Below are 26,344 nucleotides of genomic sequence, written 5' to 3'. Positions count from 1 at the left end.
AATAATATTACAATAAGAATAAGAATAAAACCATTAGATGAGACGGAGGCAGATTGATTTCCCCACAGGACAAGTCTTTTTGGTTTCTTAAATCTCCTCTCCGACCCATCCCCAGAATGTTCTGCAAAGTCTATACAGAGGGATAAATAAGTACAATCTAATAGATACATCTGAGGATCAACAATATGTGATCCCATGTAGGATGGTAAAAGAGTTTGTCTGTCTTGAAGCATGTTTTTTTTTTCAGCTAAAAGGTTAGATTCTGTTCTTTTCTTTTTTCAGTTTTTTTTCTCACCCATCTGATTTGAAACACACACAAAGCCTTTTTACATGCAGGTATTAGTGCATAGGATCCTGCAGAAAAATAACTAGTGTGTCGTCAGTCCATTGAATGGTCTGTCCCAAAACCTCATCAGATGAATTTGGCATAGTTATAGAAACAACGAAAATGTCTCTCTCTTAAGGGGATATTATTTCACACCCTCCCAGTCCCTAGGTAAATGTTAATGTATCTTTTAAATATATCTCTATCTATATATGTATGAATAAAAAAAAGACAGGAGAGGACAAAGCAACGAAAAACAAACAAACAAACAAAGATAAATAGTATTCTCTAGAGCTCAGTTACCTGGTTCAAGTGTTCATAGCTTTGAATCACAGTTAAAGATAATTAATTGAGAGAGAATTGGAACACAGTGAAGGCTGAACAACAGAAAGAAAAGAACACAGCTAGCCACACAGGGAGGTTGTTAGTCTGCATGGCTCTCCAGAGGAGCACGAGAGGGTGTGATCAAACCTCACAAATTGGAGGGGAGTTTAGAGCGGACAGTTTGGGGTTCTAGCTCTGAGGGCCGGGCGGCAGAATCTCTCCGTGGCGGCAGAGCCGCGGCGGGGCACTGAGTCTGGTGCGCGTGCCCGGGGGACAACTGGATGGGCGGCGGAGGCGTCATGTGCCCCGGCACCAGGCTATACGGTCTGGGTACCAGGGTGGGCGAGGAGAAGGGAGAGGGGTAGTATCCGGTGGTATCCATGGAGGTGCGAGTGGCTGGGTGGCCCAAGGCCTGGGAGACCTCCTGGGGAAGGGAGGCATGGGAGCTGGACAGCAGTTTCATGTCTTCGGAGAAGCGGCCGAGTGGAGAATCTCTTCCAGCAGTGTGCGGGTGGCCAGGAAGCTGGGAGGGGAGAGAGGTCTGGGGTATGAGCAGACTGTGGGACCCTGTAGCACCGTAGGGGTCGTTGAATTGGAAAGTCCTGCCCGTCACTGGGCTCTGGACAGTGGGGCTGGGTGCCAGTGGAGTGAGACAAGGTGATGCATTGGCTGAGCCATACTGTGCCAGTGAGGCCAGGGCAGACCTCTCCAGAGACAACTGCTGAGGCAGGAAGTCAGACTGCAAGCCTGTCAGGCTAAAGTGACCCAGGGAAGACGGCGAGCCCTCAGCAGGCTGACTGTGTTGCCCTCTACTGGGAGATGGGGAGCCTTGCGTAGGTGAGTGGAACTGGTTTAGGCCACTAGAAGTCCGTCCTCCGCCTGCAAACTGCTGTAAATTTCCCACCTGAGGCGGCTTGGGGAGTGGCTGGCTATGGAGCAGCTGACTGGGCATGGGGCTTGACGAACCGGTAGATATGGGGCTTACGTTACTCTGGCAACCTGGGGAACCCATAACTCCACCTGAAGCCCCACTTATATGCCCAGCTGCAGCCACTCCTATATGGCTCCCTACAGCCAAGGCTGTTGACTCTGCTCTATGTCCTCCAACAACGCCTACTGATGGCTCTCCTGCTATATGAGTGCTCGTTGATGCACCAGAAGCTCCTCCCATGCATGGAACAGAAACTCGCCCTATTGGTCCTCCAGGAGGCTCTCCCATTAATCCATTGGAACGCCTTTTCAGTGATCCACCAGAATCTCCTCCCATGGACCCTCCCATAGCTCCTCCCACTGATCCAGAGGACATCCCTCCCACTGACCCGCAAGAAATCCCTCCTATTGAGCCACGGGAGGCTCTGCCCATCCTAAAGTTCTCACCGGATGGTACCGTGGCTCCCATTGTAAAGTCGTCTGCAATCCAAATGCTGTCAACTCCGGCCGCCCCTCCGGTGGCCCCTTCCACAGAACATCCAGCGGCGCCACCAGGAGACCACCCCGTGGCCCCGGCAGAGGCTCTACCTGCCCCTACACTTAGCCCCGAACTCGAGCTCCCACCTGAGGCTCCCTGGTGGAACAGGTTTGAGAGCGGAGGGGTACCGGAGCGAAATGGCTGCTGATACTGGGGCTGAGGGTGCAGCTGGGCCGTGCTGCAAGGAGGGGAACCAGAGGAGGAATATGGTCCAAATGGGAACGCAGATGCCCCCGCTGCACTAGACCCAGCCTCTGCCCCTGCCCCAGCTCCAGCCACACTGGCTCCATACTGGCCTCCACTGGTCGACGCCTGCTGGCCGGAACCAGACGAACCCGACACCGAGGCCACGTGCAGGGCCCGGAAGGCGGCCAGCAAAGGCATGTCCCCTCCAGTCCGCACTCTAGACGGGGTACTGGAAGGAGAATCCCCAGCAGAGCCGGACACCGCGGAGGGCGGAACAAATGCGGGGAACTTCTTTAGCCGGACAGGCGGGTCCTTCAGGGAGCCGAGGACGGACAGCGGAGGCCTGAAGAGTGTCGGGGGGAGGTGGGGGTGGTGGGTCAAGGCAATGGCTACCGAGGTGGTGGCGGCGGCCGCTTGGAGGGGGGCCTGGATGAGGGGAGCCCAGAGGACCGAGGTGGGCGAGGGAGGCGCCTGGGCCGCAGGGTTCTGCAGGAGGTGGGCGCAGTGGGCCATGTCTCGGTCGTGCTGCACGATCTGCTGGATGATTTCCGTCTCCTGGTAGTTGAACACGCCAGAGCTCAGGTCGTGTTGCACCTTGTGCTGCAGAATAGAGTTCTTCTTGCCTGCACACAATGCACGCACACACACAATGCATAAACGCATGCACGCACACACACACACACACACACACCACGCACGCACGCACACACACACACACACACACACACACACACACACACACACAATGCATAAACGCATGCACGCGCGCGCGCACGCACACACACACACACACACACACACACACACACACACACACACACACACACACACACACACACACACACACACACACACACACACACACACACACACACACACACACACACACACACACACACACACACACACACACACCACGCACGAGCACACACACACACACACACACACACACACACACACACACACACAAACAAACACAAGGCACATAGACAAACACAAACAGGGAGAGAAGAATGATGAGAGCGGTGGTAAGATACTAAGATAGTCATCCGGCATCAGTTAGTAGCTTATCTTGCACAAAGGCATGCAGCCTGACTCTCATTGTGACTATATGATAATAAGCGGCACATTTCTCCAACAAAAGTACGAGTATTCAGCCCAAGGCTGCTGCACGATGAATATTAAAGAGTGTACGAAGGAACCGTGAACCGTGTGTGAATCACAGACAACAACCCTTTGAATAGCAGTTCACCAGACCATTTTCACAGAGGACATAAAAAGAAAAAGGAAAAGGAGAACATAATGTTCACGTACTGTAGCTGTAATTCACAAGAGGGGAGTTCATAAGGACGGCGACGGAGATGTTAGTGAAAGGGAGAGAAGTGAGAGTGAAATGACCAAACAGGACTTAAATGGAAAGTGTGATAGCTTATGCTCCATGAGGCTGTGTGTGTGCCTGTTACTGTATGTGTTTGACAAGCCTCTTACCTCGGAGTCGGAGAGAACAGGCACAGGTAAGAAAAACAAACAATACAGCATTGCAGCTGGAGCTTTGGGCTAAAGGCATGCGAGTCACAGCAAGGGAACTGGCAGAGCTTGGCTCTATTGCATGGGTGAAGATAACGTATTCTCTGTCGTTTGCTAGTATCTCAATATGTAGAGTAGATCAAGTCAGATCAATGGATCTGCCACAGAGATCTGTACATACTGTATATGCATGTACGTATGTATTGTGTCATTTCACCCACGTGGCTAATATGAAACTAATTCCACCATAAACAAGACAGGGTCTGATAACGGCAACGGCAACGGCTTCCCTGTGTTAAGTGTTAAGTGTTAAGTGTTAAGTCCTGTTTGGTCATTTCACGTCAAATTGGCCCCCTCCATCGAGACCTTTAAATCCCGCCTAAAGACCTACCTCTTTCTTTACCTTGGCTTTTTAACCCCGCTTGAGTTCCTTTGGTCCTTGTATATATGTTTTGTCTCACTGTGATGCTGTTGTTTTTTCTGTTGTTTTCTGTAATGTGTCTCAGTTGTTGTCACTGTTTGTACTTTGTTTTCTCGCTGTTGTTTTTCTGTGTGGTAGCTTTAGTGCACTTGTTTTAATTTTATTTTTTCTCCTGTACAGCACTTTGTAAACACTGAGTTTTAAAACGTGCTATATAAATAAAGTGGATTGGATTGGATAGGATCTCTGATGTCATGTTGATGACAGCACAGTGTTGATGTTAGAGGGATGAGCATCTGAGATGTAGAATCCACAGTGTGAGATGTGAAAAGATATTCCCAATGATGTGAAGAAAATGAAATCAACCTCAGGCATGCTTTTCTAATGACACAATCTTTTTTCTTTTGAGCCCTTTTAGATTCCTCCTGTGTTGTCCTTGTCCTGTTGTTGTAACCCACTGTGAGGAGCCCCCACCGGGAGGACGTGGAGCCTCCCCCCCCCCAACACTCCTTGCTGACATCACCCTCCCCGCTCGGCTTCCCTAACCCGAACACAGGCTAATTGTGTTTGCATAGATGCTCGACAAAGAAAGCTGCGCCACAGTGGATTTGAACCCACAACAGGCCAGGCCACCGCTGCACCACCTGAGCGAACGAGAGAACTGACGAGATCGATTCAGAAGTTATTGAGAATCGGGAATTAAAAAAAGGTTTTGGCTTATCAACCGTCTCTAATCGATTCCATTGTGAGCTGATGTTATGTCATGTCTGGAGAGATCAGAGTCATGTCATTGAAATAAAATCATTGGCACAAACATATTTCGTTCTGATAAAGCCTTGTACTTCTTGCCAACATAATTATGCAGTTGTGCTGTGCATGTTTCTTCAATGTTGGTTATTCGTTGAAGATTGTACTCTGCCTTTGATTGTCTGCGGAAATTAAATGACTGAGTGGCCTAGGTCTGAACTAATTTACCAACAGTTACTGTACCACCAATAACAGAACAGGATCGATAGTGGGGTGGATTTGGATAAGGAATGGGATTGATAAGCAGGATTAATAAGGGTATCAAAATGGATAAAGATGCAGATCTACAAGCTCATATCGCTCATATCGCGCCACCGAGTGGCGCGATACGAGCTTGTAGGTCTGCTATTTTTTGAAAAATCGAAGAACGACTGACATTTTTAGAATCTGATCTCAGGTCAGAATGGGTTAAGAGAGGCACCGTGTCTGTGGCCAACTCCATATCTGGACCTAAGCCCTCCACATACTGTACCTCTGGTCGGACAGCAACAGTCATATTGTCATATACTGTACCTCCGGTCGGACAGCAACAGTCATATTGTCATACTGTACCTCTGGTCGGACAGCAACAGTCATATTGTCATATACTGTACCTCTGGTCGGACAGCAACAGTCATATTGTCATATACTGTACCTCCGGTCGGACAGCAACAGTCATATTGTCATATACTGTACCTCCGGTCGGACAGCAACAGTCATATTGTCATACTGTACCTCCGGTCGGACAGCAACAGTCATATTGTCATACTGTACCTCTGGTCGGACAGCAACAGTCACATTGTAATTAATTAGCCAGTCATGGCTGCTGTGTGAAGTACTTTGTTCTGCAGGAAGGGCTTATAGGAACAGTGACTGTCATAATCTCCTTTGTGTGAACAGTGACTGTCATAATCTCCTTTGTGTGAACAGTGACTGTCATAATCTCCTTTGTGTGAACAGTGACTGTCATAATCTCCTAATAACAGTGACTCTAATAACAGTGACTGTCATAATCTCCTTTGTGTGAACGGCACTTAACTGCACACAGCGGAGAGAAACGCACGCTCTCAGTGGAAACCCCCATCAGCCGACCAACCTCCTTTTCAAAGCAGCCATTTTCTACAGAGAGTAGCCCCCCCGAAGCCATTTCTACTATCTTCCATTCTAAACATAGCCTTCGATAGGAAAAAAAAAGGAAAAGACAGACAGAGAAAAACGTGCAGGCAGCATGCAGAGAGGGTCTGAGTGATGATAGAGGCATGCCTCCCATTGTGAATTTTTCATCTGCCTGGGCTGAGCTGGGAATAGTGACAGCTACGGAGTGAATATCAATTGTATGTTTAAGTGAAGTCATGCAGGGCTTTCAGAACCTGACCCTCATACCAGAATACTTCTGAGAGACAAGAAAGATACTGCACGAAGCTACGTTTAGCGTTGACTAAGTAGTCAAATGCATGAATGTGTTATACTGTAGGTGCTGTCTAGTTGAAACCTCTTGTCTCTATAGTCCATTATTCATTATATCATTATATATAATTTGGCGGTTAATTTGAGGAATTCTAAAATGAGGGGCATTTGTAGAGGATGGGTTTAATACGGTGTCGGAGCATTTTCCTATAGCTGTAAAAGGGATCGTTACATCATTACATTTATTTTTTCTGAGCTCAATTGCACGCAAAAAAAACCCCTGAACTTTTAACATTCAGTAGATGTTCTGTGGTTTTCTGGCTCTCTGGCTCAAAAAGTGCGGTGAGGTAAGAGTCCACAAATCCCATATTATGACATAGGAATCTGCCAGCAGATGTCACTGTTGAGGCCTCTTTGCCTGTTTTCATTGCAGCTCAAAAGGCTTCAGAATACACAGAGAAAACACCGGAGCACAGAAAGTCCACTGAATGTTCAAAGTTCAGGTTATGTGGGTGTAATTGAGGTAATCAAACCTAAAAGAAAATAAATAAATGAAAATTAATGTCATGAAATCTTTAATAGCAGAGAAGTGTGTGAACTAGCACTCTGCGGCTGATGCAAGCGGTGTGCTGGAGCCTGGAGGTGTGAGCGTAATCACAGCAAATGAATCCTCCAGGGCATTATTATTACACTGAGATTACCAACACTGCGTGTTCCGACTGAAAAATGCAAATAAAATGTATTTGGAAAGAGTTTATGAGGATTGTTCTTTTCATCGTTTTGGCCCTGCTTTGAGCCTTGAGGCGGGATTCTACAGTGGCCTCAATACTCCAATGTACAGTAGATATACTGTACTCTGTTACAAGTGAAAGTCTAGCATTCAAAATGTACAGTACCAAAAGTAGCAACAAGGTCACATAACGCGTCGCATCGCAACACGTGATCTAGAACTATAGGCTAAAGGGCCTCCCCCTCTTCACAAGGTAGGGTGAGTGCACCAAAGCACTGCAGCAGTACTTAACCCGTTCTGAACGGGAACCCATTTTGGTGTTAGCATCATGCTATGCTTTAGCTATTGAAAAAAATCACACCAGTGTGAACCAAGTGGTGCAACTCCCGTCTATTGGTTCAGTGTATCGTTCCAATTTGTATCATTCCAATTTCTTCACGGTATCGTTTGCGTCCAGCAGGTGGCAGCCATGTCACATACTCCTCTCGTTCCAATTTCACGCGTGCGCACGCCACTCGTGCTCACACAGGTACACACATAACAAACAGGTACACGGACATTGCATGCTGGATGTAGAAGTCGTTGCACCACTTAAAAATAGCAGATCTACAAGCTCATAGACGAGCTTGTAGGTCTGCTATTTTTGAAAAAAATCGAAGAACAACTGACATTTTTAGAATCTGATCTCAGGTCAGAATGGGTTCATCAGACCAGTGTGTGTCCGGCGGAAACCTCGTATGAATCTGATCTCAGGTCAGAATGGGTTAAACTCTGTCTGCACTCGGCCAAACCACTCAAACGCTAATCTAAAGCCTGAACAGACAGACACGCTATCGCTATGCTATTTGTTGACGACAAGTCAACGAGACAAGTGACGTCATACATGCGCCTGACACTGTAAAATGGCACCCCCCTTAGCATTGAAATATTAACTATGTGTTTTACATTTTAAATTTTAGTTATAGAGGGCAAGTCGTATAAGTCGTATCACCCAGGGTTCCTTTTAAACTACATTTGGATGCCAAATTGCCAATACCTTTGCACTTTTACTCAAGCACATTTTTTATTCCAGACGTTTACTTGTAACAGAGTCTATTATATTAGTATATTATATTTACTTTTCTACTTTTACTGAAGTAAATTGTGAATAATGGACTTTTACTCATAACAGAGAATTTCCCTACATTGTGGGAAGCAAAGATTTAAGTTAAAAACGTTCGCCACAATTGTTACGATGTTTAAAAAATGGCAGATCTACAAGCTCGTAGCTTGTATGAGCTTGTATATCTGCTATTTTCCCAATAGCTAAAAGTATAACACAATGCTTAAAAGTTTAAAACACCAAACGGTTTGAATGGGTTATGAATGAATGAAAGTGTAGACCCACCGATGCGGTCGAGCCTGTCCAGGGCCACGGTCTCGAAGGCCCTCCTCATCATGGGGTACTCCTCCAGCACCTCGTTGAAGCTGTCCACCGACAGCGAGTACAGGCGGCAGTAGGTGTCTGCTCGCACGCTGGCCGTCCTCCTGCCCCGAGTCAGCAAGCAGATCTCTGGAACACACACAGTTACTCACTTACTTTATTTAAGCAGATCTCTGGAACACACACAGTTACTCACTTACTTTATTTAAGCAGATCTCTGGAACACACACAGTTACTCACTTACTTTATTTAAGCAGATCTCTGTAACACACACAGTTACTCACTTACTTTATTTAAGCAGATCTCTGGAACACACGCAGTTACTCACTTACTTTATTTAAGCAGATCTCTGGAACACACACAGTTACTCACTTACTTTATTGACACAATTGCATCAAACATTGGGTCCAAGCAATAGTCGAAAAACCCATGTATGAAAATGTTAAAAGGTACAATGGGCGGATGTGAAATCGCTGCAACGTAGTCTGTGGAAACCAATGGCGTCACTTTGTCCATTTATTTTTTTACCGTCTAGATAAAGGGTACAATGCATTCAAATATATAATAAAGAACACAGAATCACATTACTCATTGCAGAAGAATTATTCATTAAAAGAGAAGACCCACTTAAAGACCAGAGGGGACCGAGCCTTTTCCATCATAAGTAAGTAGCCTTGCCGAGCCATGAGGCCCATAGGGGCAGGAGCCTATCTCCTGTTTCTGTAGCGTGAGGCAGCTTGATGTACAAGTACAGCCCCTGGACATGACGCTAGTATGTCACAGGGACTTACCCCCAATCCAACCCTTGATGCTGAGTGTCAAGCAGGGAGGCATTGGGTCCCATTTTTAGAGTCTTTGGTATGACCTGGCCGGGGATTGAACCCCAACCTCCCAGTCTCAGGGCGGACACTCTAACCACAAGGCCACTGAGCTGGTCCATCTTTTCCATCATAGTCCCCACATTATGGAATGCGCTCCCCCCCCAATGTCAAACTGGCCCCCTCCATCGAGACTTTTAAATCCCACCTAAAGACCCAACTTTATACATTATCCCGGTTGAGTTTCTAAGCTCTAACAGGAGCTTTCTGTTGCTCCGTGGCAGGCAGCCATGTAGCTGATCATGATGATGATGATGATGATGATGTTGAATCGCATTTTTATATCTCTTTATATAGTGCTCAAATCGCTTTACAATGGTTCATTCATTCATACATTATGGGAGGTGAAGACATCAAGGTTCCTCTGTTAGTGCTCACAAAGAGTGAGCTCAATATCAGATCAGCATATTTCCCTCTGATGTCTCGTGTGAGGGGAGCTGGGGGACACGCCAGTATGTGCTGTTCCATTTGTACACCAGTCTCACATTGACACATACGCTGCTCAGCTGTACTATGCAGCTCCACCTCTGCATCTCCACACGTAGCCTATGAGAGCACATTGACACATACGCTGCTCAGCTGTACTATGCAGCTCCACCTCTCCATCTCCACACGTAGCCTATGAGAGCACATTGAGACAAATACTCCTCTACGTAAGATGTAGTGCTGCAGCCACGCACGCACGCATGGACAGGACAGACACGCACAACGTTTAAACTGTTAACAATAATAATTCTATACCACATTTTCGTACAGGGACTGCAAATCAATCAAAAGAAAACCCAAGCAAAACAGATCAAAGTAAGAGAGGTAAAAACATGTTTTTTTATTTTTCTTTGTTAAATGATGAGTTTTTGATCTTAGAGAAGCAGGCTTGTATATGCTTGTAAATAGAAGCCCATGTCCCCCTAGACCCGATGAAAAGATCTGAGTAATCAAAGTCAATTAGCGAGCGAGCCACTCACTCTCCCTCTCTCAAATTTCAGTGAGGCGTTTACTGGTGTATTTGGTTCCATTTGTGCACTCTCAGGGTTACATATCCTTAAGGAACCCTGGGGGCTCCCTAGACCCCACTTTGAGAACTAAATGTACTTTTTCCCGTTCAAAAAATATATATATCTTTACATTTTACAGTATCTTCTGACTCCATTTATGCTAAGCAGAAAGCTATAGGTTTAAATTATTTTTGCGCAACTACAAAGATAATATGGAAGCGGCGAGGAGTCGGGAGGGACATCGACTGTATGACGGAAGCATTCGAAAACGGTGTGAGTCAACATCTGGCAGAAACCTCCATATTCTAACTATTTGTGTTTTTGTGTTTTTCCCCCCCGTAAATGCACGGCCTATACTTGATCAAACCACAACAGTGTCACACAAAAGCATCAAAAGTAGCACATCCACAAACAAACTCGAAACGTGAGCTTGTAGATCTGCTATTTTTGCTACGTTCAGATTAGAATCCTGAAAAATAGCAGTTTTGGACAAAGTGGTTTCCAGTTCAATTCAACAGAGACGTTATGTCCACCTAGGGGCCTAGGGGCCTTCCTAAAGCCTATACACTGACTGGAGACGTTATGTCCACCTAGGGGCCTAGGGGCCTTCCTAAAGCCTATACACTGACTGGAGCAGGGTTTATCCCACAGAACAGCGGGGTTAACTCGCCATTGTTTAACAAGGTTATAGAAACAAATTAAGGAACAGAATATTTGTTGTTCAATCAAAGAGGTTGCTTGCTTGCTTGCACTGAGCGTAAACAAGTTGTCTGCTTTCAGTATCCTACCAATGTTAGCCCTGGGCTCTGACTTTTCATGTGTGTGAATCCTAAGAAGCTGTGGATGAATGAGGTTAAGCTAGCCCTGCACTGCAAAAAAAAAAGATCTTAGCAAGAATTGCCAACTTATATCTAGCCATACTAGATTATTGATCTTGTTTTAATAATGATATACTAAACAAGAGAAAAATGTATAAGATGACTAATATTGTTTTTAGATTATATTTCTTTTTTCTCTTACTAAGTTATTAAATCTTCAATCAAATAATTGTACATGTACATCAAGCTAAAATTACTATCTGAGACAAGATTGCAGCCACAGTGTGACTTTTAAGACAATTTGTAGTAGTAAGTACTTATTTTAAGACTACCAAATAACTGCTTTCACATTACATATTTAAATGTTTCCAAACACTTTTGTGTCAACATCACATTTAAGGCCTTTTCAGAAGGGCAGCGACTGACGTGCCTAGTGATACATTTTCAATGATAGGCACAGCCCTGTGAAATTGTCACATTCATGCTCATTTCGTGCACACGCCTGCATAGACCGGCCTGGATTGTGTTGAGCTTTATTTTTATTTTTATGCTACGCGTCCCTTGCCCCTCATGAGCATGAGACTTGGAGTTGATCCAGGTGACAACGCCTGCATCACACGCTCCCCCTCTAAAAGGACCTTTATTCATATGTAATTCAGTGCCGATTGGCTTTCAAAGTGCAAGATCAGAGTACATGGAATAAAGGATAGCAAATTGAAATCATCCCAGGAAAGTTTATCTAAATATAACATGTCAGTGGATCTCAATGTGGGGTTCGGGGACCCCCTAGGGGTCCTTAAGGTTCCAGTTGGTCAAAATTTGTTACTGGTATTATAGGCTACAATTGAAATAATTTTAACCACTTAAACCCCAGGTAGGCTAGGTTATTTTTTGGGTTATTTGTGCATTTTCATCTACCCAATCCAAGGGTTATAAAATACGGGGTTATTTTTGGTTATTTTTGTACCCAACATGTATATTATTTTTTTTATTCATTCATTCATTCATTGATTGACTGATTGATTAAATACTTCATAAGAATGTAAAATATTAAAATTGACAGTAACCAGGATAATAGCAATTGACAAATTTACAATTTAGGCATTTAGCATTGGAAATGCAGGGCAAAGGTTTTGTCTTGGCCTCTAGGGAGTGAGCATGCAAAGTTGTACACAGATCGGTGCAATTATAGGTAAGAACATGAATTGGTCTGTTATAGCGCCACCATGAGTCCGCTTTTTTAAGTCGCATTTCTTCCTCTGCCTAGTGGTAATGTGCGTGCATAAGTTCACGGAAATCGCACACTGTTCATGATTTGAGGCATTTTGTTCAAAACGGACAAATCTGCAGAACTTTGGAAGGCAATCTTAGCCAATGGCGATGGAATATGGGATCGCGGAGTGGTCTGTGTTGATCACATGACTATAGAGATGGTGTATACTGATTTGCGTGATGTATGGATAAAATATGTACGAGTAATATAAATAAATGTGTTTTGCAAAAGTCGGCCTCATGGTGGCGCTATAACAGGCCGTTGTGGAAAAATTGGGGCAGAGGTTCGTCGTTGGAATCCAGGGAGTGTGTGTGGAAAGTTTGGCATCGGCCGCGCTAACAGTGCCGGAGATTAGCTGTACACACAGACGGACGGACGGAGTGCAAAACATACTCTCTCCCCATGCCTTCGGCCTGGTGGAGACAATTAAACCCAAAAACTGTATACTGTATTTTTACAGGTCAATTTTTTTGTGTATAATATTTTTCTTACCATAGTTCCATATTACAATACCTCCAAATTATGGGTCACACTCGCAACTGTAAACAATAAACAATGATATTATTGCAATCCTAATAAATATACTATACCTTACTGTGAAATAAATGTCCCTTTCAATGTCCCTTTCATTGCTATGAAAATTCCTGTCAAAATATTTAGGCCTATAAATAATACATTAAGTTGTAGTAATGCACTGCTCATAATATTGTGCGTGCGTGCGTGCGTGCGTGCGTGCGTGCGCGCGCGCGGCGGTGGTGGTTGGTGTTTGGTTGGTTGGTTGGGGGGGGGGGGGGGGGGGGTGGCGCTGCGCTGCGTGGACAATGCGCATCTGACGTAGTGAGTAGTGACGTCACTTATCAGGAAGTGCATCGTTGGAAAAAGCCCGCGGCAGCAAGCCAGCAGGCAGTGGAAGTTGCAGCAGCAGACTCAGAGCACAGCAAAGCAGTGAGAGGAGAGGAGGACAACAAAAAGGATTATACTTTCAGTGTGCCATTACATTAAAAGGTTTGTGTTCATTTTTATGTCTATGCCACCAGACCACCACGTTGTTGTTGTCTACAAACTACACAGGCTGGGAGCTTAATTATCCCAGTAACCTACCAAGCAGTTTGCAGTGCTAACGTTAGCAACATGCTAACGCCATGCTAACGCCTGTCAATGAGACATTGTGATCTCAGCAAGCTTTTTTAATGTAAACTTGCTGTTCTGTTGAAGTAGTAGTTTGGTTGACATGTGTATTTCTGTTATGAAATATATGGAGAGGATGCGTTTCTGGATCTAAATGCTACATATATAAGCTACTAAATTACAACCAAAGTACTAGCATTAGAGCCGTATCATTTAGTCATTGGTAATATTGTGTATTTTCTTTTATAGAATCTGCCATATTGGATGAAAAAGCCATATTGCTTTAAGAATGGTTGAGAAACAATTTGCAGCCCCTTGGTGGAGCAAAACATGCAGGAAACGGCAGTGTACAGGTCAGTAGGAATGCACTGAGGATACTAGCTGCAGCACTCATCAAATGTAATTTTGCCTATGCATGCGCCTCATGGTAGTGTAGTTATCTGTAGTAGTTTAGATTGTAATTACGTTGATGTACTACCATGTAGCACATCGTCATTACAATCTAACCTACTACAGACCTCCCAAAATAAACTAATTGGACTACTTCTACACCTCACACCTATAGCATAACCTCTGCTCATTATGTTAGGGTGGAATGGCTCAGGGTAGAGGACAGAGTACAGCAACTTGCAATGGGCCTGGTCTATAAGATACTCAGGGGACCAGTGCCTGCATGTACCTGTTGTACTACATCAAAGGCACAAAAATGGCTATCAATAAAGTGCAACTCCTTACCTTCCCTCAAAACTGCCATGAAAAATCACCTGTCTGCAATTGCCCTGAGGACATTTTGTGCTATTTTTTTTTAACATTCTTGTACAATTGCACTGCTGTACTTTCTGCAAAATGTTAATTAAGTATTCAATTATTCAAAAAAGGCCACGTTAATAAGGGGAAACAAGTGTGCAGGAGATCGGCCAAGGGTTCCCACATCTATCCACTCCAGGCATGGTAAGTTACAAATACGTTTACATATGAGTGCATATACCGATATGTTATAACAATTGCATTGTTATAACAATCTTTTATCAGTATGTCAGCTGACACATTTGATTTTGTTTTCCTCCATTTTAGTTTTTTTTAAAGATTGCACAAAACTTAGTCTTGCATGGAGAGGCTGGGCCAAAAACTCCTGACAAAAAAGTTCCTGTACCTGGCAAGACGCAAAGGGAAACTAACCTCTTCTCTTGATGGATTAACACACGGTAATATATTATTGTTATATTGTACATCAGACTATGCAAATGTGTATTTTAGCAGGTGTTTTATTTTGTTACTAAATTACATAATCACAGATATGCCATGCCACATTAATACATTCCACATATTGATATAAAATTGTCTTCCTACAGTTTGGGGGAACTTTCCCTGAGCCAGCTACCGACACTGCTTCTGCCAACAGTGTACAAAGTTGGGCGAAAAGTGTACCAGCACACTATCGAGGAGTCCAACTTTGTGTTCCACCATAAGCCTGTAAGTTCCTCTGCATATCTAAATGGAAATGTTATTAATTTGAACCACTTGAACCCAGCAACAATATTCTCAAAGAGATTTGGTGTAGATGGGAAAACCGTGCCAGCTCCAAATGCAGTGCCAAGCCATGTCCAGTTTAAGTGGTTAAGAATGTGCCTGACTGCCTGTTATAGAATTATTCAGAATACTGTATCAGACAGCAATCAGTGAACACCATTATCTTGCTTATACTCTTTGCTTTTTGACAGTCTTTTACATTGGTCTATGTATCTTTTTTGTTTGTCTTTCTCAGGTTGGAACAAACTTGGTGCTACCTCCATCAGGCGACGGCGTCAAGACCGTACCCATATGTCCTGTCACCATCTCCTTCATCAGGACCTCAGAGGGGTCCTTGAAATTAGGAGGTTTGATAACGAAATGCATCTTTACAGAGTGGATCCTTACTGGTCAGTTACTCAGTCAATGCCCACATCTATGGGTGAAATATTGTAATGCTCACTGCCTATTGCATTTTGACAACATTCATAACAGTGATCTGTCTACCAAATTGTCTATTATCAGAGACCTTTCACTGATTTACCGGTAGTTGTACTTGTTACCATTGAGACTAAGCCACTTAACATATGACTGCATGTTGTAAGCCGGCAACCCCCCGGAAATCTAAAATGTACTCTAATATACATACTCCGTATTTTGTACTACTTAGCCAAGACCCAATTCCTTCTCAAAATGCAATATGCACTGAACATCCCATTTTTGTACAACTTAAAAAATGTCTGTAAATCACTTGTGAACTATTATCCATGTTATGAATGTTAAATTTAGATGGGCACTGTTTGATTAAAAAAAACAAAGCATGCATGTTGTTAATGGGCCAAGAGAAATAATTTGAGCAGGGATGTAATGTCGCCATTCATTTTCAATTCACTTGCACCTTTAAACCAGTGGTTCTCAACCTGCGGGCCACTGGTCCATTGCAAGTGGGACCCACATTAACTGGCAAAACACATTTTAAAACATTTATATAAAAAATATATTTTAATCAATCCAAAATTGTTTACGGTGTTACAAAGAAACCTGCACCTGGCCACTTATGCTCCAAAGCATCAGATGGATGCTCTGGAGCCCATAGTCTGGAAAAGGTTGAGAACCACTGCATAAAGCACTTATGTGAAGAGCACTTGTTTTTTTATTAACATTTAATAAATGTTGACAAAGTCAATTATGCCTTCATTTCTTTAATGTGAATGCCTTTAGGATTTTAAGACAGGACAGCTCATGACAACCCTAGAATGAAGAAGAATCACCTTTTTAATAGCACTTGTTTTAAGATTATTTCACCTCAATTAAGTAAAATTACTTGTGGAAGAAGAACTGACAAGCTAGTTTTGAGTGTATTTTAATTAATACAGTGCTTGGGATAAGTTGTTACAAGCTAGGTATGAGAATATTTGACTTAATACAGTGCTTGGAATGAGTTTTAACCACTAATTTGAAGGGATTTGCAAGCTAGTTTTGAGTCCATTTCACTTGATGCAGTGCTTGGGATGAGTTTTAACCACTTATTTTAAGAGATTTATAAGCTATTTTTGAGTTTATCTCACTTAATCCAGTGCTTGAATGAGGTTTAAATCACTTATTTTAAGAGTTTTACAAGCTATTTTTGAGTTTATCTCACTTAATCCAGTGCTTGAATGAGGTTTAAATCACTTATTTTAAGAGTTTTACAAGCTCTTTTTTAGTTTATCTCACTTAATCCAGTGCTTGAATGAAGCTTAAATCACTTATTTTAAGAGTTTTACAAGCTATTTTTGAGTTTATCTCACTTAATCCAGTGCTTGAATGAGGTTTAAATCACTTATTTTAAGAGTTTTACAAGCTATTTTTTAGTTTATCTCACTTAATCCAGTGCTTGAATGAAGCTTAAATCACTTATTTAAAGAGTTTGCCACTTCCCTAATGGCTAGAGATTTTTTCTAATTACAAGAATTCTTACCAAGTAGAATTCTCTCACTGCACTGGCAGATTATTTCACTTGTTTTTAGTCCATTTCATCTCAAATTAATATTTTTTTTCTAATATCAAGACTGGCTTTTTTTGCAGTGTGTAGCTTATAGGGCAGGGTTTCTCAACCTTTTTGCCTGGGGACCCCTAGCTGCAAATGCTTTGGCCATGTCTCAAATGTTTCTGGGCAGGGTAATTAATAATCATTAAATGTTGTCAGTGTGATAACTCAATTATCTGCCAGACTCACTCCCCAGTCAGAAAACCGAGTTTGAATGAATATAGAAATTATGTTTTTGCGTACAGATGTGAGGGGACATAATAATGTAATTGACAAAATGTTTTTAAATATTTTATTATCTAAATAAAAATCCTCTCTGTCATAGCATAGCCTACTTATGCTATAGTGTGCCAGTGAGTACCCTCCCCTGTGCCAATGTTGGCACCCTAAGGTGCCTAAGGTTGCCTATATACCCCTGCACTATACGACACCCTGGTCAATGCTTCAACCCATTCTGAACGGGAACCCATTTTGGTGTCAGCATCACGTTATGCTTTAGCTATTGAAAAATAGCAGATCTACAAGCTCATAGCGCGCCACCGAGTGGCGCGCTACGAGCTTGTAGGTCTGCTATTTTTGAAAAATCTAAGAACGACTGACATTTTTTTAATCTGATCTCAGGTCAGAATGGGTTCATCAGACCAGTGTGTGTCCAGTGGAAACCTCGTATGAATCTGATCTCAGGTCAGAATGGGTTCATCAGACCAGTGTGTGTCCAGTGGAAACCTCGTATGAATCTGATCTCAGGTCAGAATGGGTTCATCAGACCAGTGTGTGTCCAGTGGAAACCTCGTATGAATCTGATCTCAGGTCAGAATGGGTTAAGCACTCTATCTCTCCTCCATATCTACTCCTCCCAATTAGAAGTGCAGACTCACTCCCTATTTCCCCACTTCTGCAATCTGAGAACTCACCTCTTCAGATACCTCACCACCAGCCTTTGTTGTGATGGATGCTACAGTATCGTTACGCTGCTACGGGTTGCTTGGTTACAGAAAACTGCAGGCCTGCAAAAACTTAAATCACAGCTAAAATAATAAAAACATTATATTTGTCTCCACCAGGCCGAAGGCATGGGGAGAGAGTATGTTTTGCACTGCGTCCGTCCGTCCGTGTGTCCGTGTGTCCGTGTGTCCGTCCGTCCGTCCGTTAGCAGCTAATCTCGCCCACCGTTAACCCGGTCCATGCCACATTTTGCACACACACTCCCTGGATGCCAACGATGAACCTCTGCCCCAAACTTTCCACAACGGCCTGTTATAGCGCCACCAGGAGGCCGCTTTGTGCAAAACAAGTTTTTGCACAGTACACCTACAGATTTTGTCCAAACATCACGCAAATTGGTACACAGTCTCTCTACAGCCATTCAACGAAACCGGTCTTTCACATTTCTCAGACTCCATCCTGATTGGTTAAGATTGGCTTCCAAAGTTCACAGGAGTGCTCAGTTTCAAACAAAATGCTGCAAATCATGAACACATCGCGTGATTTCCGTGAAATTGTGCACCCACATTCCCACTAGGCCATGGACGAAATGCCACATGAACAATTTCAACTCAGCCTCAAGGTGGCGCTATAACTGCCCCAAAAGTGTTTTTACCTCTAACTGCACGGATCTGTGGATAACCTGGTGGAGACCTGTGCCCAGAAGGGCACTTTTTCTAGTTTCCTTATTTTTTTTATCCATCTGCACTGTAATTGCTACTCTTAGTTTTTTTCTGTTTTATTTTCACTTCTTTCGTTTCCTGACTCCTTAAAGATGGTGATTTATACTAAGGAGATACGTGTTAAACTTATTATTTTAGAATATATATTTACATATTTTTAGTTATTTATTTTTTACTGAATTCAAATGTCCTTGTATGTGTTTGATTGTACTGTATGTGTAAAGCACATTGAATGCCTTGTTGGAAAATGTCATACTGACACATACATCTGCGTGGCCTTGCCTTGCCTATTATTTAATTAGAGTTAGACTTATATTGTTGTCGCCACCAGGCTGAAGGCATGGGGAGAGAGTATGTTTTATTGTCTCCACCAGGCTGAAGGCATGGGGAGAGAGTATGTTTTATTGTCTCCACCAGGCTGAAGGCATGGGGAGAGAGTATGTTTTATTGTCTCCACCAGGCTGAAGGCATGGGGAGAGAGTATGTTTTATTGTCTCCACCAGGCTGAAGGCATGGGGAGAGAGTATGTTTTATTGTCTCCACCAGGCTGAAGGCATGGGGAGAGAGTATGTTTTATTGTCTCCACCAGGCTGAAGGCATGGGGAGAGAGTATGTTTTATTGTCTCCACCAGGCTGAAGGCATGGGGAGAGAGTATGTTTTATTGTCTCCACCAGGCTGAAGGCATGGGGAGAGAGTATGTTTTATTGTCTCCACCAGGCTGAAGGCATGGGGAGAGAGTATGTTTTATTGTCTCCACCAGGCTGAAGGCATGGGGAGAGAGTATGTTTTATTGTCTCCACCAGGCTGAAGGCATGGGGAGAGAGTATGTTTTATTGTCTCCACCAGGCTGAAGGCATGGGGAGAGAGTATGTTTTATTGTCTCCACCAGGCTGAAGGCATGGGGAGAGAGTATGTTTTATTGTCTCCACCAGGCTGAAGGCATGGGGAGAGAGTATGTTTTATTGTCTCCACCAGGCTGAAGGCATGGGGAGAGAGTATGTTTTATTGTCTCCACCAGGCTGAAGGCATGGGGAGAGAGTATGTTTTATTGTCTCCACCAGGCTGAAGGCATGGGGAGAGAGTATGTTTTATTGTCTCCACCAGGCTGAAGGCATGGGGAGAGAGTATGTTTTATTGTCTCCACCAGGCTGAAGGCATGGGGAGAGAGTATGTTTTATTGTCTCCACCAGGCTGAAGGCATGGGGAGAGAGTATGTTTTATTGTCTCCACCAGGCTGAAGGCATGGGGAGAGAGTATGTTTTATTGTCTCCACCTGAAGGCATGGGGAGAGAGTATGTTTTGCACTACGTACGTACGTACGTACGTACGTACGTACGTACGTACGTGTGTGTGTGCGTCTGTCTGCGTACAGCTAATCTCCGGCACCATTGGTGCCAAACTGCGCGCACACACACTCCCTGGATGCCAACAGCGAACCTCTGCCCCAATTCTTCCACAACGGCCTGTTATAGCGCCACCATGAGGCCGACTTTTGCAAAACACATTCCTTTATACACTCGGTATACACTTTCTCTATAGTCATGTGATCAACACGGACCACATGCCTGAAATCATGAACACAGCGTGCGATTTCCGTGAAATTATGCACACACATTTCCACTATAGGCAGAGGAAGAAATGCCACTTGAAAAAGCGGACTCATGGTGGCGCTATAACAGGCCAATTCATGTTCTTACCTGTAATTGCACTGATCTGTGTAGCCTACAACTTTCCAACATTCTGCAGAACATAAACGCTACATGCAAGTCGCTCGGGATTAACACATTTAGTACAGGAAGTGCCTTCAAAATAAAGGCTATAGAGTGCCAGAGTTGTCTGATCGCTTTTACTTTGAAAGCCATGAAACAGGAAACACTTGCCTAAAAAAGTTGACTTTACAAAGGGACCTCACATCCCCGATCATCTTAATATATTGTTTTACGCTCCAAAAAACGTTCATATTATGAGGAGCAGAAATGAAGCGCCAGCATATCGATCCATTCATCACCGCGGAGAGCGCCTTGGATTAGGAGATACGAGTCATTCTTTCCGCCGCGCTAACATGAGAGTCAATGACAAGCTAATAGTTGCACTGAGCGTTAGCATACGGCAAGCGAAAAGCGAAATGCCAAAAAAAATTAGGACTATAGTAAATAATAAAAAAAAGAAATCACCATAATATTTTGTAAAAAAATACATATTTAGCCTCATGCTCGAATGCCCCCGCCCCCCTGTCAGAAACTGCTAAAATCCCAAAACAAAAGAAAGCAGCAAATGAAAGAAAATTAACTCTCACCTTTTACTTTCTCTAATAACAACGTAAAACATGAACCTTGGTTGAAAAAAACTAAAGTTGTCCTTTAACCTCAGTAAAACTATTGTAGTTGTTGTTTGTTTATGCTTATATGGCTCCTTTTCATGGAGCATGAGGCCGTTGACTACAGTCCGCCAGAGTCCTCTATTCTGGGCCTCTTTTTCTTTTGTGTGGCCAATCTTCCACTGGTGGTAGACCCGCTCTCTGCCAGAGGTCCTTATTGTGGATGCTGTCTGGCCTATAGACCCGCTCTCTGCCAGAGGTCCTTATTGTGGATGCTGTCTGGCCTATAGACCCGCTCTCTGCCAGAGGTCCTTATTGTGGATGCTGTCTGGCCTAAACCCTCTCTCTGCCAGAGGTCCTTATTGTGGATGCTGTCTGGCCTAGACCCTCTCTCTGCCAGAGGTCCTTATTGTGGATGCTGTCTGGCCTAGACCCTCTCTCTGCCAGAGGTCCTTATTGTGGATGCTGTCTGGCCTATAGACCCGCTCTCTGCCAGAGGTCCTTATTGTGGATGCTGTCTGGCCTAGACCCTCTCTCTGCCAGAGGTCCTTATTGTGGATGCTGTCTGGCCTAGACCCTCTCTCTGCCAGAGGTCCTTATTGTGGATGCTGTCTGGCCTATAGACCCGCTCTCTGCCAGAGCTCCTTATTGTGGATGCTGTCTGGCCTAAACCCTCTCTCTGCCAGAGGTCCTTATTGTGGATGCTGTCTGGCCTAAACCCGCTCTCTGCCAGAGGTCCTTATTGTGGATGCTGTCTGGCCAGCGGATGCTCAGGATCCTCCTCATGCAGGCAGCCTCCTCATGCAGGCAGCCTCCTCATGCTGGCCAGCGGATGCTCAGGATCCTCCTCATGCAGGCAGCTGTTGATGAACGTTTTGCACATTCATCGCCTTTGTTGTCCTCAGAGTCTGAGCTTTTTCCACTGGCTGATTTCTTTAGAGCTCCAAATGGTCTTAAAGGAAAACTTTAGTTTTTTTTCAACCATGGTTCATGTTTTAGGTTGTTATTAGAGAAACTAAAAGATGTAAAGTGTAAGTTTTTTTTCATTTGCTGCTATCTTTCGTTTTAGGGATTTTAGCGGTTTTTTGACAGGGGGGCGGGGGCATTCGAGCATGGGGCTAAATATGTATTTCTTTACAAAATGTTATAGCGATTTATTTTTTTATTATTTACTATAGTCCTACTAGACCCCAAGAAATTACATCTGGCCACAAAAGATCACGGAATCTGCTGAATGTGTCAAACTGACATATTGAGCCTATTACAGTGTGGCTTCCCCCCAGTATAGGCTACCTTCATATTCAGTAGATCCTGTGATCTTTTGTGGCCAGATGTAATTTCTTGGGGTCTAGTAGGACTATAGTAAATAATAAAATAATAAATCGCTATATTATTATGTCAAAAAAATACATATTTAGCACCATGCTCTAATGCCCCCGCCCCCCTGTCAAAAACAGCTAAAATCCCTAAAACGAAAGAAAGCAGCAAATGAAAACAATTTAACACGCATCTTTTACTTTCTCTAATAACAACCTAAAACATGAACCTTGGTTGAAAAAAACTAAAGTTGTCCTTTAAGTCGGATGGATGCGGCTCTTGCCTTGCCTATTCTGGCTCTTGCACGTGCTGCCCGTGACCGTCTATGACGCTCATAGGGTAATGAAAGGATCGAGGCCGAACCGGAGCGACGTTGGATAGCCTTACTGGGGGCTTGATGACACTGCCTAAGTATGTGAAGGCTTTTACTTCCTCAAGTGCTGTTCCCTCCAGCGTCACTGGATCTCTGTTTGTTGTGTTGACCTTGAGGACTTCTGATTTCCCTTCATGGGTGGTGAGGCCAACTTGTGATGAGGTGTCTGCCAGCACTCTCGTCTTCTCTTGCATCTGCTTTTGAGTATGCGAGAGCAGAGCGATGTCGTCCACGAAGTCTAGGTCATCAAGCTGTGATGTCATTGTCCACTGGATCCCGTTCCAAGTAAAACTATGCCTAAGCCTAAACTTATCCCTAACATTAAACCTCAGTAAAACTATGCCTAAGCCTAAACTTATCCCTAACATTAAACCTCAGTAAAACTATGCCTAAGCCTAAACTTATCCCTAACATTAAACCTCAGTAAAACAATAATACAAGCATCACTGGGGGCGAGCGGGAAATTTCATCAGCTATTTGCACGTCTTAAACATTGTCCTCAAAAGAATAGTAATACAAACCTGTATGTGTGTGTGTGTGTGTGTGTGTGTGTGTGTGTGTGTGTGTGTGTGTGTGTGTGTGTGTGTGTGTGTGTGTGTGTGTGTGTGTGCGTGCGTGCGTGCGGTTGAGTGTGTAAGGAAGCGTTTGAGAGCGAGTGGAGGCTAGAACGAATTCCGCTTTGCACATGTTGTTTGTTTGGCTTTACAATCGCACCGCATTAAAGCGTGCACGCTCTCTCTCTCTTTAAGCTTTCATGGCATCAGTCCTAGCCCTGCCTCGCCCTGTGTCGTCTGTGGCGCTCGCTCACTAACACATTCACATTTTTTCCCTCACAAACCAATTTCCACATCATTGTGAACTCTCTTAAGCGCCGATTTAGACTTTGCCATGCGATGTCATCCAACCCAATTTCACCCCCCACTTTACAACTCCCTTTGTCTGTTTCTCACTCACTTCTTCTACACCGTCTCAGATGTTTGGTGCTATGTGCGTGCGTGCGTGCGTGCGTGCGTGCGTGCGTGCGTGCGTGCGTGCGTGCGTGCGTGCGTGCGTGCGTGCGTGCGTGCGTGCGTGCGTGCGTGCGTGCGTGCGTGCGTGCGTGCGTGCGTGCGTGCGTGCGTGCGTGCATGCGTGCGTGCGTGCGTGCGTGTGTGCGTGCGTGTGTCCGTGCATGCCTGCATGCGTGCGTGAATGAATGAAAAGCTTTATTTCAACAAAATCAACAACCAAAAAGCAATATATTAAAAAGAATACCCACCGGCAACAACAAACACTACTACACATCACTGACATGTTCAAAAAGGATAGAAGTATGAAACGTATCTGATCCAATCCCTTCAGTTCTCAGCCTCATCACTTCACGTCCATATTCGCACGTACTGTATACAAACATGGCATGAATATAGACCACAGAGAAATGAAACAGAACAATTGTGTGAATGTGCATGTGTGCGTCTGCGCACGCGTGTGCAATTGTGCATGTGCGTGCAGCACTGCATGCATGTGTGACCAGATTTGACTGCCATCGAGCAAATTCCAGCTTTCCACCAGAGAAAACCTTTATTTTTTATTTTTTTCAAAATGAGTCAATAGCACAGGCAGACTCTTAATTCACATACTAGAGCATGTCTGAAATAAGTGTCAGAGCTGAAATTGACATGTAAATATGAAATAAATGCTTAAACATGTAGCTATAATGTTAGAGACCACAGAAATGAACCTTTCAAGCCTGTTTTCTCAACTCGTGGTTTTCTGCAAGACATTACTATTATCATTACTATTGTTAAAAACACTCACACTCACGCTCACTCACTCAAAGTACTCACATTTTTTACTTAAGTAAAAGTATCAATACTGCAAAGTTCGGAATTCAAAATACCAAAAGTACCAAAGTGTGTGTGTGTGTGTGTGTGTGCGTGCGTGCGTGCGTGCGTGCGTGCGTGCGTGCGCTATATATTTTCATAATTTAAGTGATGTGAAAAGCACATGCAGGGAGTGATGACTCATGATGCATGAAATAGAAATACGTTATGTACAGTCAGTATGCATGAGTGGTTTGATGCTGGCGAGTGAGGGAGATGCACAGTATGTGTGTAAAGTACAGTATACCAACGTGCTGTGCGTGCGTGCGTGCGTGCGTGCGTGCGTGCGAGAGAGAGAGAGAGAGAATAATGCACGTGCATCAGTATGCAGGCATGTTTACAATATGCATGTGTGTATACTGTATCTTGATTACTGTACTGTGTACACAGTGTACACATGCATGTTGCACCGCGCGCTGTATGTAAGTCACTGTGTATTCTATAGTATACACAGTGTACAGAATGATAGCTTGCATAATATAATACAATATTATAACACAGGTATATTCATACGCTACTATAAGTGGGTACACCCATCAGGGCAATCCCGGGTCTATCTCTCTACTGCACGGTATGTGCGCACTGCAGTGTGTCTGTGTCTGTGTGTGTGTGTGTGTGTGTGTGTGTGTGTGTGTGTGTGTGTGTGTGTGTGTGTGCGCGTGCGTGCGTGCGTGCGTGCGCATCCACTTTTTTGCAGCCTAGCTTCAGTAATCCCCTCTGGAGAGAGAGAGGGTCGTGGCTGTGAGTTAAATCCTCTCGTCCATCATCGCTTTCTGGCTGAAACCAGCACTGCCAGTGAGATGAAACACTCAAGCCAGAGAGGAGAGAGAGAGAGAGAGAGATATTGGGGGGGGGGGGGGGGGGGGGGGGGGGTAGCCTTCCAGGCCTCATTTCATTTCAGTGTTTCATAACGGAGACAGGACATTTAGTCGCAGTGCCATCTGAACTCATAGTGTAGAGGGAGGTGTGAGAAAAGGAAAAAATAAATAAAAAGTAACACAGCCCCGCTCAGCGCTGCACAATACAGGAGATTAGCACACATGACTGCATGTTGAAGCTCAGCTCAGCACACCCACACACGCCAGATTGGGCAAACTTTGTCAGAACAATAGTGCGGCGTCTTGTGCCGAGAATGGCAAACCTATATACAACGTGTGGCGGCTGTGAGCTTGTGGGTCTGTTTTTATCCTCGCCACCGTCACGCCGCGGAGCATACATTAGGTTCCGTATAGTCCTAAAGTTTACACTAATGGAATGAATGGTATAGGCAATGTCAAGCATCTGCCATGTTTTGGCGTGCGACACAATTGTACAAAAAGGAAACATTATAAAGTCGATATAACGGTGACCTTCAGCGTGTCACAGCTGACCTCTGACACGCCCTGGTCTGTTGACAGCAGGCAGCAGCACGTCGGCCTATACTATCTCTATTTATGAAAGCTCTAATCCGCCTCCTTTGTCTCGTCTCCATGCTCCCCAAATCCTTCGTGAAATCAACAGAACCAGCTTTACGTTGGAGTGCATGAGGCTCGCTCCCTCCGCACTGCTCTTTGCACAGAGTGACACAGCTATAGGCCGCT

At 44.2% G+C, this 26,344-nt stretch overlaps 1 protein-coding gene and 1 long non-coding RNA gene across 3 annotated transcripts in view; one reads left to right on the top strand and one right to left on the bottom strand.

Moving 5' to 3' along the window:
- Window positions 1-797: 797 nt before the first annotated feature.
- hcn4 (hyperpolarization activated cyclic nucleotide-gated potassium channel 4) overlaps window positions 798-26,344 on the bottom strand; it is a gene marked incomplete at both ends in the record, with an annotated part of 248,566 nt that continues 223,019 nt past the window's right edge. The window contains 3 exons of the mRNA XM_083790912.1: window positions 798-1,648; window positions 2,027-2,926; window positions 8,562-8,726. Coding sequence (XP_083647038.1) covers window positions 798-1,648; window positions 2,027-2,926; window positions 8,562-8,726 — 1,916 coding nt within the window. The remainder of the gene's footprint in view (window positions 1,649-2,026; window positions 2,927-8,561; window positions 8,727-26,344) is intronic.
- On the top strand, window positions 13,515-15,932 carry LOC310854498. 2 transcript variants are annotated; one of them, XR_014568922.1, is made up of 5 exons: window positions 13,515-13,566; window positions 14,568-14,640; window positions 14,764-14,894; window positions 15,042-15,162; window positions 15,455-15,932. It is a non-coding gene; the product is annotated as an uncharacterized lncRNA (long non-coding RNA). The 2 variants fall into 2 exon arrangements; XR_014568923.1 differs by lacking the exon at window positions 13,515-13,566 and adding an exon at window positions 13,895-14,042 and having other exon boundaries at window positions 15,455-15,931.

This window comes from Protomyctophum parallelum (genome assembly GCF_964188405.1).
Source record: "Protomyctophum parallelum genome assembly, chromosome: 2".
Classification (NCBI taxonomy): domain Eukaryota; kingdom Metazoa; phylum Chordata; class Actinopteri; order Myctophiformes; family Myctophidae; genus Protomyctophum; species Protomyctophum parallelum.
This window is presented reverse-complemented; position numbering and strand designations above follow the sequence as displayed.